General features: G+C 44.4%; 1 protein-coding gene across 2 annotated transcripts in view; it reads right to left on the bottom strand.

Annotated features, from left to right (window-relative positions):
• The window catches only part of LOC138980921 (uncharacterized), a 47,870-nt gene that overhangs the window by 21,027 nt on the left and 10,549 nt on the right, over positions 1–16,294 (bottom strand). Inside the window, exons 2-4 of one of the 2 annotated variants that reach the window (XM_070353781.1) lie at positions 6,362–7,025; positions 5,415–5,508; positions 4,800–4,859 (exon numbers count right to left, since the gene is read on the bottom strand). In XM_070353781.1, coding sequence (XP_070209882.1) covers positions 4,800–4,859; positions 5,415–5,472 — 118 coding nt within the window. In that variant the 5' untranslated portion in view covers positions 5,473–5,508; positions 6,362–7,025. Of the gene's footprint in view, positions 1–4,797; positions 4,860–5,414; positions 5,509–6,361; positions 7,026–16,294 lie in introns of those variants that run through there. The other variant, XR_011460495.1, reaches the window with a different exon arrangement.

Below are 16,294 nucleotides of genomic sequence, written 5' to 3'. Positions count from 1 at the left end.
TAAACAGAGAACAGGAAATACGGCCAGAAACAGATAGATAAACAGAGAACAGGAAATACGGCCACAGACAGATAGATAACCAGAGAACAGGAAATACGGCCACAGACAGATAGATAACCAGAGAACAGGAAATACGGCCACAGACAGATAGATAAACAGAGAACAGGAAATACGGCCACAGACAGATAGATAACCAGAGAACAGGAAATACGGCCACAGACAGATAGATAAACAGAGAACAGGAAATACGGCCACAGACAGATAGATAACCAGAGAACAGGAAATACGGCCACAGACAGATAGATAAACAGAGAACAGGAAATACGGCCACAGACAGATAGATAACCAGAGAACAGGAAATACGGCCACAGACAGATAGATAAACAGAGAACAGGAAATACGGCCACAGACAGATAGATAACCAGAGAACAGGAAATACGGCCACAGACAGATAGATAAACAGAGAACAGGAAATACGGCCACAGACAGATAGATAACCAGAGAACAGGAAATACGGCCACAGACAGATAGATAACCAGAGAACAGGAAATACGGCCACAGACAGATAGATAACCAGAGAACAGGAAATACGGCCACAGACAGATAGATAACCAGAGAACAGGAAATACGGCCACAGACAGATAGATAAACAGAGAACAGGAAATACGGCCACAGACAGATAGATAAACAGAGAACAGGAAATACGGCCACAGACAGATAGATAACCAGAGAACAGGAAATACGGCCACAGACAGATAGATAAACAGAGAACAGGAAATACGGCCACAGACAGATAGATAAACAGAGAACAGGAAATACGGCCACAGACAGATAGATAAACAGAGAACAGGAAATACGGCCACAGACAGATAGATAAACAGAGAACAGGAAATACGGCCACAGACAGATAGATAAACAGAGAACAGGAAATACGGCCACTGACAGATAGATAAACAGAGAACAGGAAATACGGCCACAGACAGATAGATAAACAGAGAACAGGAAATACGGCCACAGACAGATAGATAAACAGAGAACAGGAAATACGGCCACAGACAGATAGATAAACAGAGGAACAGGAAATACGGCCACAGACAGATAGATAAACAGAGAACAGGAAATACGGCCACAGACAGATAGATAAACAGAGAACAGGAAATACGGCCACAGACAGATAGATAAACAGAGAACAGGAAATACGGCCACAGACAGATAGATAACCAGAGAACAGGAAATACGGCCACAGACAGATAGATAAACAGAGAACAGGAAATACGGCCACAGACAGATAGATAACCAGAGAACAGGAAATACGGCCACAGACAGATAGATAAACAGAGAACAGGAAATACGGCCACAGACAGATAGATAACCAGAGAACAGGAAATACGGCCACAGACAGATAGATAAACAGAGAACAGGAAATACGGCCACAGACAGATAGATAACCAGAGAACAGGAAATACGGCCACAGACAGATAGATAAACAGAGAACAGGAAATACGGCCACAGACAGATAGATAAACAGAGAACAGGAAATACGGCCACAGACAGATAGATAAACAGAGAACAGGAAATACGGCCACAGACAGATAGATAACCAGAGAACAGGAAATACGGCCACAGACAGATAGATAAACAGAGAACAGGAAATACGGCCACAGACAGATAGATAACCAGAGAACAGGAAATACGGCCACAGACAGATAGATAAACAGAGAACAGGAAATACGGCCACAGACAGATAGATAAACAGAGAACAGGAAATACGGCCACGGACAGATAGATAAACAGAGAACAGGAAATACGGCCACTGACAGATAGATAAACAGAGAACAGGAAATACGGCCACAGACAGATAGATAAACAGAGAACAGGAAATACGGCCACAGACAGATAGATAAACAGAGAACAGGAAATACGGCCACAGACAGATAGATAAACAGAGAACAGGAAATACGGCCACAGACAGATAGATAAACAGAGAACAGGAAATACGGCCACAGACAGATAGATAACCAGAGAACAGGAAATACGGCCACAGACAGATAGATAAACAGAGAACAGGAAATACGGCCACAGACAGATAGATAACCAGAGAACAGGAAATACGGCCACAGACAGATAGATAAACAGAGAACAGGAAATACGGCCACAGACAGATAGATAACCAGAGAACAGGAAATACGGCCACAGACAGATAGATAAACAGAGAACAGGAAATACGGCCACAGACAGATAGATAACCAGAGAACAGGAAATACGGCCACAGACAGATAGATAAACAGAGAACAGGAAATACGGCCACAGACAGATAGATAACCAGAGAACAGGAAATACGGCCACAGACAGATAGATAAACAGAGAACAGGAAATACGGCCACAGACAGATAGATAACCAGAGAACAGGAAATACGGCCACAGACAGATAGATAAACAGAGAACAGGAAATACGGCCACAGACAGATAGATAACCAGAGAACAGGAAATACGGCCACAGACAGATAGATAAACAGAGAACAGGAAATACGGCCACAGACAGATAGATAAACAGAGAACAGGAAATACGGCCACAGACAGATAGATAAACAGAGAACAGGAAATACGGCCACAGACAGATAGATAAACAGAGAACAGGAAATACGGCCACAGACAGATAGATAAACAGAGAACAGGAAATACGGCCACAGACAGATAGATAAACAGAGAACAGGAAATACTGCCACAGACAGATAGATAACCAGAGAACAGGAAATACGGCCACAGACAGATAGATAAACAGAGAACAGGAAATACGGCCACAGACAGATAGATAAACAGAGAACAGGAAATACGGCCACAGACAGATAGATAAACAGAGAACAGGAAATACTGCCACAGACAGATAGATAAACAGAGAACAGGACATACGGCCACAGACAGATAGATAAACAGAGAACAGGAAATACGGCCACAGACAGATAGATAACCAGAGAACAGGAAATACGGCCACAGACAGATAGATAAACAGAGAACAGGAAATACGGCCACAGACAGATAGATAACCAGAGAACAGGAAATACGGCCACAGACAGATAGATAAACAGAGAACAGGAAATACGGCCACAGACAGATAGATAACCAGAGAACAGGAAATACGGCCACAGACAGATAGATAAACAGAGAACAGGAAATACGGCCACAGACAGATAGATAACCAGAGAACAGGAAATACGGCCACAGACAGATAGATAAACAGAGAACAGGAAATACGGCCACAGACAGATAGATAAACAGAGAACAGGAAATACGGCCACAGACAGATAGATAACCAGAGAACAGGAAATACGGCCACAGACAGATAGATAAACAGAGAACAGGAAATACGGCCACAGACAGATAGATAACCAGAGAACAGGAAATACGGCCACAGACAGATAGATAAACAGAGAACAGGAAATACGGCCACAGACAGATAGATAAACAGAGAACAGGAAATACGGCCACAGACAGATAGATAAACAGAGAACAGGAAATACGGCCACTGACAGATAGATAAACAGAGAACAGGAAATACGGCCACAGACAGAAAGATAAACAGAGAACAGGAAATACGGCCACAGACAGATAGATAAACAGAACAGGAAATACGGCCACAGACAGATAGATAAACAGAGAACAGGAAATACGGCCACAGACAGATAGATAAACAGAGAACAGGAAATACGGCCACAGACAGATAGATAACCAGAGAACAGGAAATACGGCCACAGACAGATAGATAAACAGAGAACAGGAAATACGGCCACAGACAGATAGATAACCAGAGAACAGGAAATACGGCCACAGACAGATAGATAAACAGAGAACAGGAAATACGGCCACAGACAGATAGATAACCAGAGAACAGGAAATACGGCCACAGACAGATAGATAAACAGAGAACAGGAAATACGGCCACAGACAGATAGATAAACAGAGAACAGGAAATACGGCCACAGACAGATAGATAAACAGAGAACAGGAAATGCGGCCACAGACAGATAGATAAACAGAGAACAGGAAATACGGCCACAGACAGATAGATAAACAGAGAACAGGAAATACGGCCACAGACAGATAGATAACCAGAGAACAGGAAATACGGCCACAGACAGATAGATAAACAGAGAACAGGAAATACGGCCACAGACAGATAGATAAACAGAGAACAGGAAATACGGCCACAGACAGATAGATAAACAGAGAACAGGAAATACGGCCACAGACAGATAGATAAACAGAGAACAGGAAATACGGCCACAGTCAGATAGATAAACAGAGAACAGGAAATACGGCCACAGACAGATAGATAAACAGAGAACAGGAAATACGGCCACAGACAGATAGATAAACAGAGAACAGGAATACGGCCACAGACAGATAGATAAACAGAGAACAGGAAATACGGCCACAGACAGATAGATAACAGAGAACAGGAAATACGGCCACTGACAGATAGATAAACAGAGAACAGGAAATACGGCCACAGACAGATAGATAAACAGAGAACAGGAAATACGGCCACAGACAGATAGATAAACAGAGAACAGGAAATACGGCCACAGACAGATAGATAAACAGAGAACAGGAAATACGGCCACAGACAGATAGATAAACAGAGAACAGGAAATACGGCCACAGACAGATAGATAAACAGAGAACAGGAAATACGGCCACAGACAGATAGATAACCAGAGAACAGGAAATACGGCCACAGACAGATAGATAACCAGAGAAAGCAGCGGGCAGACAAACAGACACACAAACAACAACTCATCGAACTTTCTTCTGAATGTACGCCTGATCCTCAAAGTCACGGGACAACACCTCCTTGTAACCTACAACAATAGATAGAAGGGGGAGGGCGGAATATAATATTGGAGCACCGTCATTTTCAGTGAAGACCTGTCGTTCCGAAACAAACACAATGCGACAATCAATAAGTAACGACAGAACCAGTCGAATGATCAATTCCTTTTAAACTGCATAGCATTAGCAAGACCATTATGGGGGGCCCGGGTAGCTCAGGTGGTAGAGCACTGGACTTGTGATCGAAAGGTCGCTGGTTCGAATCCGGGCCGGGACGGACACGGGTCAACTTTATGTGCAGACCCAGAGACGGTATCCATCTCCCACCCCCGTGTCACCACAATGGCACGTTAAAGATCTTGGTCATTCTACCATAAGTGCAGATGGCTGATACCACCTAAACACGCAAACATCAAAAGCCGTGAGGGCGTAAAAACTCGAATCGTATAAACCAATTCATGTCCAATATAGGCAATTAAGACCTGACGGACAATAAGCCCCTTAAAATTTACTTTTTAAGACCATTATCGGCTTTTACAAAAACAAATGAATTTATCAAACTTGATCAATGCATGAGCACTCACCGTCTGGGTCAAGAAGGGCTAATCTCCGAGAGGTGTCTGCTGGCTTTTCGTTGGCCATCAACTCCGCACTCTTCCATTGTTCTTTGATCGCGATCTGAAACATGGCAAATCCTTAGTAGTTCGATTCAACAACAAACATTGGGGGGACGAGGAACACTTGACGCTTGGGGGTGGGGGGGGTGACATTGCTATGCTCTCACACTGCAGGTGCATTTACACGTATTTAAGATATGTACTGGAGCACACACTGGCACGGAGCACACACACACACACACACACACACACACACACACACACACACACACACACACACACACACACACTCACACACACACACACACTCACACACACACACACACACACACACACCGTCACACACACACACACACACATACACACACACGCACACACACCGTCACACACACACACACACACACACACCACACACACACACACACCGTCACACACACACACACACACACACACACACCGTCACACACACACACACACACACACATCGTCACACACACACACACACACACACCGTCACACACACACACACACACCGACACACACACCACACACACACACCGACACACACACCACACACACAAACACACACACTCACACATACACGCACACACACACACACACACACCGTCACACACACACACCGGCACACACACAAACACAAACACACACACACCGTCACACACACACACACACCGACACACACACACACACACACACACACACACACACACACACACACACACACACACACACACGCATTCATTTGTCAAAAGTAAGAAGAAAGAAAATATAAATAAGACAATTTGAGATAAATAAATGCAGTCATAAATGAATACATACATTAATAAATGAATGATAAAATCACAAAATAAACAAATAAAGTGATACAGTTAGACCACCGTTCGTCCACTCACCTTTCGTGCTCTACGAATGTTATTTATCCGAGTGCTCTCCGCTTGAATTCCACGCGCCAGACTCGTCAGAAGCTCTCTGACGTCATTCAATGCTACGTCAGAAGCTCTCTGACGTCATTCAATGCTACGTCAGAAGAGCACCAAGTTTTTACATACGTCAACGGCTCGTTGGCTGCGATCTTTTTGGCTGTTGCGTCCCAGTCCAACTCCAACACACAACGGTGTTTGACGCACAGCTTACAAAAGTTTTGCCCCACCAGGTCCTTGTCAAACAACTGTCGAGAGGATCCTCCGAACACAGGAATGGTGAAGGTCGTTCTAATCGGAAGTTTCCTCTTCTTTTTCTGGATCATCAGTTGGACGATGTTCGTTCTCGGCTTTCCCCGTGCTTTCGTTTTGTTTTGATCTTCTGGTTCTCTTTTAGAAGCATTAGCTGCAGCTCTTTCTTCCTTGAGCAGAGTGACGTCACCGAGAAGCGCTTGACTGATGACGACAGCTAGGCGACCTTGTGACGTCATGGAATTGCGCAGAGCTATGTGCGCAGCTGACGTCACCAGTTCAAGAGCATTGCGTGGCAGTGCCCTGAAGGAATGATTGGTGGATTGTATCACGTGGTCTGCTGCTTCACGGATTTGCTGTTCGCTGATTGGACCCCTGTGAGTTGCTGAAAATACGCAATTATTCATTCAAGAGTCTGTTTATCAATCTGAATGTGTTAATGGTATAGCCTTTTTCTTTTTAAGTACCACCACCACTCTAATGTTAGAGTCTATGAAGTGATTTTAATTTGATTTGATAGATTTGAAGTTCATAGAGTGGTCGTAATGTAATAAATGTGTGTTTAGCTATTGCTCTTAAAATGTTGCAATTGAAAAACGGGAATGACAGCAAATTTTATATGGCTCTCTCTCTCTCTCTCTCTCTCTCTCTCTCTCTCTCTCTCTCTCTCTCTCTCTCTCTCTCTCTCTCTCTCTCTCTCTCTCTCTCTCTCTCTCTCTCTCTCTCTCTCTCTCTCTCTCTCTCTCTCTCTCTCTCTCTCTCTCTAAGTTTTAATCGAGGCTTATTTAATCAAATTATTCTCTGTTAGTTCATCAAGTTATGTATGTATTGCTTGAAAATTAGATTTTTCTTATTTGATTCATGTGTCTTCAAAGGCCTTCACAAATCATACTCAGGCGACTGGGCGTGACAAGAAAATAGTGCTTGTTTGTGTTCGTTTAATGGTATGAAGAATAAAAGGAATTCTAACGTATATCGATCGATACATAAAGATAGAGAATACTACATGGCTTGCTGTCTCGTACCAGATTTACACTCGTTGCCTTTTCAATATTTAAAAAAACAACTTGTGTAAATCTGGTACGACACAGCAAGCCATGTAGTATTCTATTTATCCTACATTCTGTATCTACGTGTATTTTACTGAAAATGTCTTGCAGTCGAGGCAGCTAAATTGAAGACGCTTGTTTTGGAACTGTGCGCGCCTTCGTGAGCGAGGCTGGTACTACATATTGTTCATACGAAATGACAAACACAGGTTACAAGCGATAACGCGCAAAAGTACTGGTTTATTATTTTACATCTGACACTAAGGTATCAGTAATGCATATATAGTTACAGTACTACGTAATGAGATACTACGTATTGCGATACTACTTATTGCGGTAAAAAACTTATGGACAGAAAGAAAAAGAGAAAAGAAAACAAATTATTAGACATGGCAAAAGGTATTAAAATGCATTAACAAGACACGAGAAGTAAATACAAGAAAAATAAACAATCACAAGACAGGCGAAGACAAACAGACACGAAAGTTACAATTACCAAACACTCGTTGGTTAGTCCTTCAACAACAATAGAAAGTTACGTTCTGTACGTTCAACAACAATAAAGAATTACGTTCCGTACGTTCAACAATACCATAAGCACTAAGAATACTCAAGAAACTTAGCATACATACGTTTAAAACCAAAATGGCTACTTTCAGAAAAATACAAAACGTTGACTCATCAGGCCAGGAATACAAAGCAAACTGTCAGTGTCATACCAAAAAGTCTCCTAACGACAATGTTCCTGCGTTAATCAAAGTCACAAACAAGATATTTACTCATCCACTTTCCCTCAATAACGTTACAAGAAATAAGCCCGTTTACAAACGATCACCACAGACCGCAAGCTTCTTTTACCTAAATTCTTTTAACGTAAGGCTGAAAAAGTCGGAGAAAACGTTTCACTTCGAACTTCGTTAACCACAGAAAACACAAGTTATCATTATAAACATTAGCGACTTTCTAGCGTCTACAAAACATTGCTGTACGTTCACAACACTAGAACAGTTGAACACACAATAAAGAAACACTACAACAAGTCAGACTTTCAACTCACGTTATACATAAACAACTCACAAAGTCATTACAAAATGGCGACCAAAACACAACACAAACAAGTAACAACAAAATTACCTTATGCGCTGTGTGGGTTGACCAGCAGTACCAAAAACGTGTTGCCTCACAAACGAAGGGCACAAAACGATTCACACTTGAGAAACAACTGTCTCCAAGAACATTACGTTGACGTTAAAACATAAGAAACACTCCGTTGGTTCACTTGATAACCTTCATACGTTTACATCAAAACCAAACGCTTCCTAAAACCCTCAGATCGACTGACGAGACAGGAGTCAAGCAGCGGTATTTATGGAAACAAAAACCTAACATGGAATAGTTATTCAAAAGTCAAAGGTCACCGGATTGACCAACCAACAACATTCCTAAGACAGAATCGGGTGAAACTACTATTTTACAACCAATCAGTAACCGATCACGCACTCCGTGCATGCCCAAAACTTAAAACGGTATATTTAACAGAAAGAACATCAAGGAACTAGCTGACATCACAAAGCTAAAAACACGTGAGTCACACGTATTCTAAAACTTGCAACGCAGATTCGCAGGGCTCACCTCAAAATCAAAACACGGAAAAGAGCACGTGAATCTCACGGTGTTCTAGAACTAAACGACGCAGTTTGTGACACTCCGACCAAAACCAGGTCACAACAACTGAACAAGGAGCACGTGAATTACACGTAAAAATATTAACGCTCCACAAAACGGGTCACAACAAGAAAAACACGGTTTACTTCTTTTTACATCGTGCAATGGCTTGATCAAACGTAATTACAACAAAAAATAGGTGAATGCATGCCACATCGGCATGCACACTCCCACCGGAAATTATATTAATATAATTTCCTTCAAAAACCTTTGTACAAACATATTCCTTATATCAAAAGAAGACAAACGCAGATTTAGACATTTCAAATTTACAACTCAAAACCATTGTGTTGCAAAACATTTACACAACAATATTATGGTTCAATCGTTTTCAGTGTTTCAACACATCTCGTTTCAACTAAATGCCACTAGTCATTTACTCGACGGCATAACAAGAACGCACCACTTAAACCATAAATGTCCGTTACATCATCTGGTATAAAAACAAACCGCAACAATCAACAACTGTCAAATTGGAAAAACACTCCAAAGTTCAATGTTCTTTCAGTTCGCCTACACAGCTTTGTCTTCGTGATTTTCACGATTTACTAACACAGTCATTTTGTGAATAGGTCGCTCTAATATGCGACTATCACCAGTGGGACGGCCGTGATTGTCTAGAGCCTTTGTTTCAACATGCACTTTCACTCGTCTGACCAGTCCATCAGATCCCGGCATCACTTCGACTACACGAGCCATGCACCATTCTGATCTGCACAAGTTCTGGTCATGCAAGACAACAACATCTCCCACCTGTACGTTTGCCTGGGGACGTTGCCAGACACGACGTTTCTGCAAAAGTGAAAGGTACTGGCTCTTCCATAGCAGCCAGAATTCGTCTGCCATCCGCTGGACACAGCGCCAACGTTTCCTGGCGTACAGGTCTGGATCTTCAAACACACCAGGGGGCGGAAGGATGGCACCTGACTTCATGGTGAGGACGTGGTTGGGGGTCAAAGGGCGTGGTCCATCTGCCGATTCCAATGACTCGACAGACAGTGGTCGACTGTTCACGATGGCCATCACCTCGTATAGGAACGTACGAAGTGATGAAGTAGTGAGACGCTGGCCTGATCTTCTGAGAAGACCATTCAGGATGCTGCGTATCGTTCGGATCTGACGCTCCCAAACGCCACCCATGTGACTAGCTGCAGGGGGGTTGAACCTGAACTCACATTTGCTTTCCAGCATCTTTGATGTCAGTCGTTCAGAGTCCATCTCTTTCCATGCCAGTTTGAACTCATTGCATGCACCTACAAAGTTCGTTCCTTTGTCACACCAAATGCGTGATATGTTTCCTCGCATGGAGACAACAATGCGTAGGGCGTTTATGAAGGAATCACTTGACATGTCATCCAGGGTTTCAATGTGGATTGCCCTAGAGGCAAAACACGTCACGATCAGCCCGTACAAGATTAATGTCATGACCTTGACGCAGTCATCACGGTACCCTCGTTTTTTCTGGCGTTTCAGGCCCTTCAGATGCTTGACTGCGGCACTTCTGTTGTCGGGGAGGGACGGTTTCTCTGGTCGAAATGGTAAGAGCATCTCGAAGTGACCAGCTTCGTTGACCTTCACGATCTTCTTGAACTTTACATCGTCCTGGGACATGGATCCTGAGTCACTTGCAAAGTCTCTTTCCATAACATGTAATGGGTCAGTACACGAGACTTCGTCCACCTGTACCTTGTAGACGTGAGCTACACGTTCTTCTTCCCTCGATCCTGGCTTGACGATGACGCGCATGGACGAGGCTATGCCATCAAAGGCGACGGAATGCGGTGCCTTGCCGACGACGCTCCAACCTAACTTAGTCTCTACTGCAAATGGCAGTCCTTGGACAACGTTTAGGGGCATGAGGGCTTCAGCGCAGTCGTAGCCGATGAGGAGGCCTGCTTCACAGTCAGGGTACAAGGGGGGCAGTTTTGGAGACAGGTGTTGGAGATGTGGGTAAGCTTTGACAGTCTCTGAGGTGGGGATATGAGTGGGGTCAACGGTCAGATAAGGTCGTGAGATGGCAGAAGGGAGCCTGACAAACTCACTGGAGGTAGGAGAGCGGACACGCAATCCAGAGTACTTCCTGCCGGAGACCACAGCATTGTCCTCAGTCAGTGTGGAGACCCTGAGTGTAGTCGGCTGCGATTTGGCTTTAACTTCTTCAGCCACTGACTGCACTACAAAAGTGGCGTTGGACATAGTGTCCAGTAGTGCGTACGTCAGCACCTCTACGTTGGGGTTAGAGTCACTGGAAACGAGAACGGGAACGATCATAGACGTGAAACCGATGCTGTTTTCCTCGCTGGCCTTAAGAGCAGACACCGTAGGGGTCGACGATGACAGTGGCTCTTGAACGTCAGCAGCAGAGGTACGGTAATTGTTCTTGTGTTCACTCGCCCCTTTGTTTTCACTCATACTGTTCTGATATTTGAAATTGTCATCGTGAAGACAAGTGGGATGAGCCTTCTTGCACTTCTTGCACGTCTGTTTCTGCATACATTGACGGCTCTGGTGATCCTTGCTTCTCAGACATCCGTAGCAGATACGGTTCTTGAACAGAAAATCTCGTATCTCAACCAGAGGCTTCACTATGAGTTCCTTACATGTCCCAGCGTCATGGTCCGGAAGTTGACAGTGCAGACATGCGGTGACATCCTCTGTCAGGGTTGACAGGTTCGTTGTGAACTTTCTTGGTGTCCCCGATGCACTTGTCAAGCCGAAAACAGGGTCGTTAGAAATGTCTGCTTCGAGAGTAACGAACGACACGAGTTCATGGAACAGAGGATACCTCTTCTTTTCGACCTTGGTTCGAGCAACTGTTCTAGACCATCTGTGACTCATCCAGTCTGGGAGCTTTCCGACGATCTTCCGTAGGTATTGGGCATCATCCAGGATGCTCAGTCCACCAACTTCCTGGGCAGCAACGGAACATTGCTGCAAGAAATCGGCCAGACTTCTGAGTCCCTTGGGATCCTTGCTTTTGACTGGGGTCCATTCGTCCAGCTTGGTCCGGAAAGCTTGCGAAACGACGTATGAGTTGCCGAACCGATTTTCCAGCACTTCCATGGCTCTCTCGTAGGCATCACCTTCTCTCAGCAGAAAGAAGCCGGTCACGGCCTCCCTTGCTTGACCTCCGATGTACCGTTGCAGATACAATAACTTCTCACTGCTGGTTATGTTCTGTCTCTCGATGAGAAACGCAAACGACGATCTCCAAATTGGATATTGGAGAGGGTCACCAACAAAAATGCACGGCTCCTGCATCGGCAAGCGGTTGATCATCAGAGCGTCTGATAGGGTTTTGGCGAGAGAGTCCATAGGAGTGTCCTGCTTTGCAGGAGTAGCAAGTGGACGTTGGTAGTACGCAGACGGGGGGTAAGAGGCAAATGGACGATCTGCATGACATTCCTTGTCAAAGTTCATGTACGCAGGGGGCCTTGCATTTTCGTTTCCCCAAATAACTTTGGGGGTGGTCTGATGTGGGTCCAGGAATGTGGGCACGAAAGGCTCTGGTTTGGGATGTAGGTGGGTATCATAGGGGAAACAGGGTGGGGTAACTTGAAAACGTCTGTGGTCCATGCGTTGGTGACGTTCTTCTGGGAAGTAGGTGTGTCGTTCTTGCGTCTCATCACCTTCCCTTGTCTCTGGTAGGTGATAGGACCAACCTGTGTGGTCGAGATCAGGCGGGCGAGAGCCTGTGACGCTTGTCGTTGAGTGTCCAACGTTGTGCAGAGGCGGCTGACCAGCGTACGCACCGAAAGGGTGCTGCAGTGTGGTCAGCAGCGCTGTAGGCCGCATGGAGGATGTAGTTGCAGCCGTCGTGTAGTTGGGTGTGGAGGGCTCCCGATGGATGAAAGGAGCGCTCGTTCCGGCGTGATGGGGGGCGTTGACATCCTCTCTACGTTGAGGTCCGTACGCCTCGTAGGTGGCGTTGTTGGTAGTAGCGGCGCTTGTAGAGGCGCTGACTCCAACGACGAGGTCCACGACAGGTAACGCGTGCTGTCGTGGCTCAGTCGTTGTGGTTCCTGCGACGAAGTTGGTGACAGCAGCGTTGACAGTAGAGATGTCACGGGTGCTGGCGGCTTGGCAGACAGGAACAGACGTGAAGTCCATGGCTGGCTGGTGTGTCCTTTGGTCAGCAATGACGGCAGCTTGGCAGACAGGAACAGACGTGGCGTCCAAGGCTGGCTGGTGTGTCCCTTGGTCAGCAATGACGGCAGCACCTGTCCCTATTCCTATCGCTGTTTGCTCATTGTTTAGAGGAGGGGCTACAAGACTGTACAAGGGAACGAAAGGACGAGGGTGGAACCTAGTGTTCAACAAATCAACTGACGGTAGATCAGGGAGATCCTGCTGAACGGATTCACCTTGTTCCAATACTTGTAACATAGCTTGTTGTTCTCTTAAGCTAATTTTCAATTCGGTGGACTGAATTTGTCTCAAAGCCTTTTTCTGTTTAATATCTTCAAGAGCTGCTTCAGCTGCGTCCTCGGCCTGTCTAGCTGCTATTCTCTCAGCTTCCTTAGCCTGCCTAGCTGTGTCTTCGGCCTGCCTAGCTGCTGTTCTTTCAGCTTCCTTAGCCTGCCTAGCTGCTTCTTCGGCCTGCCTAGCTGCTGTTCTCTTAGCTTCCTTAGCCTGCCTAGCTGCTTCTTCGGCCTGCCTAGCAGTTTCTTCGATCAGCCTAGCTGCATTTCTCTCAGCTTCCTCAGTCTGCCTAGCTGCTGTTCTCTCAGCTTCCTCAGTCTGCCTAGCTGCAGTTCTCTCAGCTTCCTCAGTCTGCCTAGCTGCAGTTCTCTCAGCTTCCTCAGTCTGCCTAGCTGCTGTTCTCTCAGCATATTGTTGTTGTAAGAGATCCAGTTCACTAAACTGAGCTTCCTTTATTGCGTCACCTTCCACTTTTATGGCCAGGGATGCAGCCTCTAGTTTAAGAGCCAATTTAGTGTCTTCAGAGCTAACGCTTTTAGAGCGGAGAGACTCGGCGCGAGAAGCTACTTGGCTACCTGATCTCCTGATACCTGACTTGTGGCTAGCTGACTTGTGGATGGCTGACGTAACGCTAGCTACTTTATGAATGGCAGACTTAACACTAGCTGACTTGTGGGTGGATGACCCAACGCTAGGTGTAACACTGCTATGCCTGGAAGTAGGCTCCTTAGTCACCTGCACGCTAGTCGTTTGTCTGTCAAGAGCTCGATCAATGTCAAACATAATTGTCTGAACTGTCCTCTGAACATCATCCCAACTTTCCTGAATGGTTTCACCGCTACCAATACTACGAAGACCTTTCTCTATGTCACCAAGATCCTTGTACATGCTCAAAACAATTTGTTTCTGACTGGTTAACGACTCTTGATTAGGAGTTTCTTGGTTAAGCTCTGTTACTACCTCACCGATTGCTCGTTCCAAGAATGTTCGTTGTCTTGCAAAGTTTCTAGTTTTGATCTCAATCTGGTAATCTCTACCTTTTTCAGTAGGCTTAATGTCACGCCTAGGCCTTTGAGAATGTTCATCTTCATCGCCGTTAATGTCATAACCTGAAGCTTCCAATGGTTTATCTGCTGGAATCTCCTCCATTACAATGTCCGCTTATTCAAAAGCACTAAAAACCTACATAAGGTTTATCTGTTTAAAAAGTAAAATGAATCGATCTGAGGGTCGTTTGGGATAATACACAAAAGTCACAAAAGATGCGCCGGATATGGAGTAGGAAGATCTCTAACCGACAAGTTGATCTATGTCAAACTATGGTTCACTAACACAGTGACAGGTAACAATAAAGTCTTTTGCTGGTTATCAACAGCTACGTTTACGTTCATTGAGCGTCAATAACAAAAGTTCTTTACTGGGCGTCAGCAGCTAAGTTTGTTTACTTTAGCTAACGTTCTTTCACTGGGCGTCAGCAGCTAAGTTTTTTACTGGACGACAGCAACTAAAGTTTTTTACTGTGCGCGCCTTCGTGAGCGAGGCTGGTACTACATATTGTTCATACGAAATGACAAACACAGGTTACAAGCGATAACGCGCAAAAGTACTGGTTTATTATTTTACATCTGACACTAAGGTATCAGTAATGCATATATAGTTACAGTACTACGTAATGAGATACTACGTATTGCGATACTACTTATTGCGGTAAAAAACTTATGGACAGAAAGAAAAAGAGAAAAGAAAACAAATTATTAGACATGGCAAAAGGTATTAAAATGCATTAACAAGACACGAGAAGTAAATACAAGAAAAATAAACAATCACAAGACAGGCGAAGACAAACAGACACGAAAGTTACAATTACCAAACACTCGTTGGTTAGTCCTTCAACAACAATAAAGAGTTACGTTCTGTACGTTCAACAACAATAAAGAATTACGTTCCGTACGTTCAACAATACCATAAGCACTAAGAATACTCAAGAAACTTAGCATACATACGTTTAAAACCAAAATGGCTACTTTCAGAAAAATACAAAACGTTGACTCATCAGGCCAGGAATACAAAGCAAACTGTCAGTGTCATACCAAAAAGTCTCCTAACGACAATGTTCCTGCGTTAATCAAAGTCACAAACAAGATATTTACTCATCCACTTTCCCTCAATAACGTTACAAGAAATAAGCCCGTTTACAAACGATCACCACAGACCGCAAGCTTCTTTTACCTAAATTCTTTTAACGTAAGGCTGAAAAAGTCGGAGAAAACGTTTCACTTCGAACTTCGTTAACCACAGAAAACACAAGTTATCATTATAAACATTAGCGACTTTCTAGCGTCTACAAAACATTGCTGTACGTTCACAACACTAGAACAGTTGAACACACAATAAAGAAACACTACAACAAGTCAGACTTTCAACTCACGTTATACATAAACAACTCACAAAGTCATTA

The sequence above is a fragment of the Littorina saxatilis genome, linkage group LG11, assembly GCF_037325665.1.
Source record: "Littorina saxatilis isolate snail1 linkage group LG11, US_GU_Lsax_2.0, whole genome shotgun sequence".
In the NCBI taxonomy this organism is placed as follows: domain Eukaryota; kingdom Metazoa; phylum Mollusca; class Gastropoda; order Littorinimorpha; family Littorinidae; genus Littorina; species Littorina saxatilis.
This window is presented reverse-complemented; position numbering and strand designations above follow the sequence as displayed.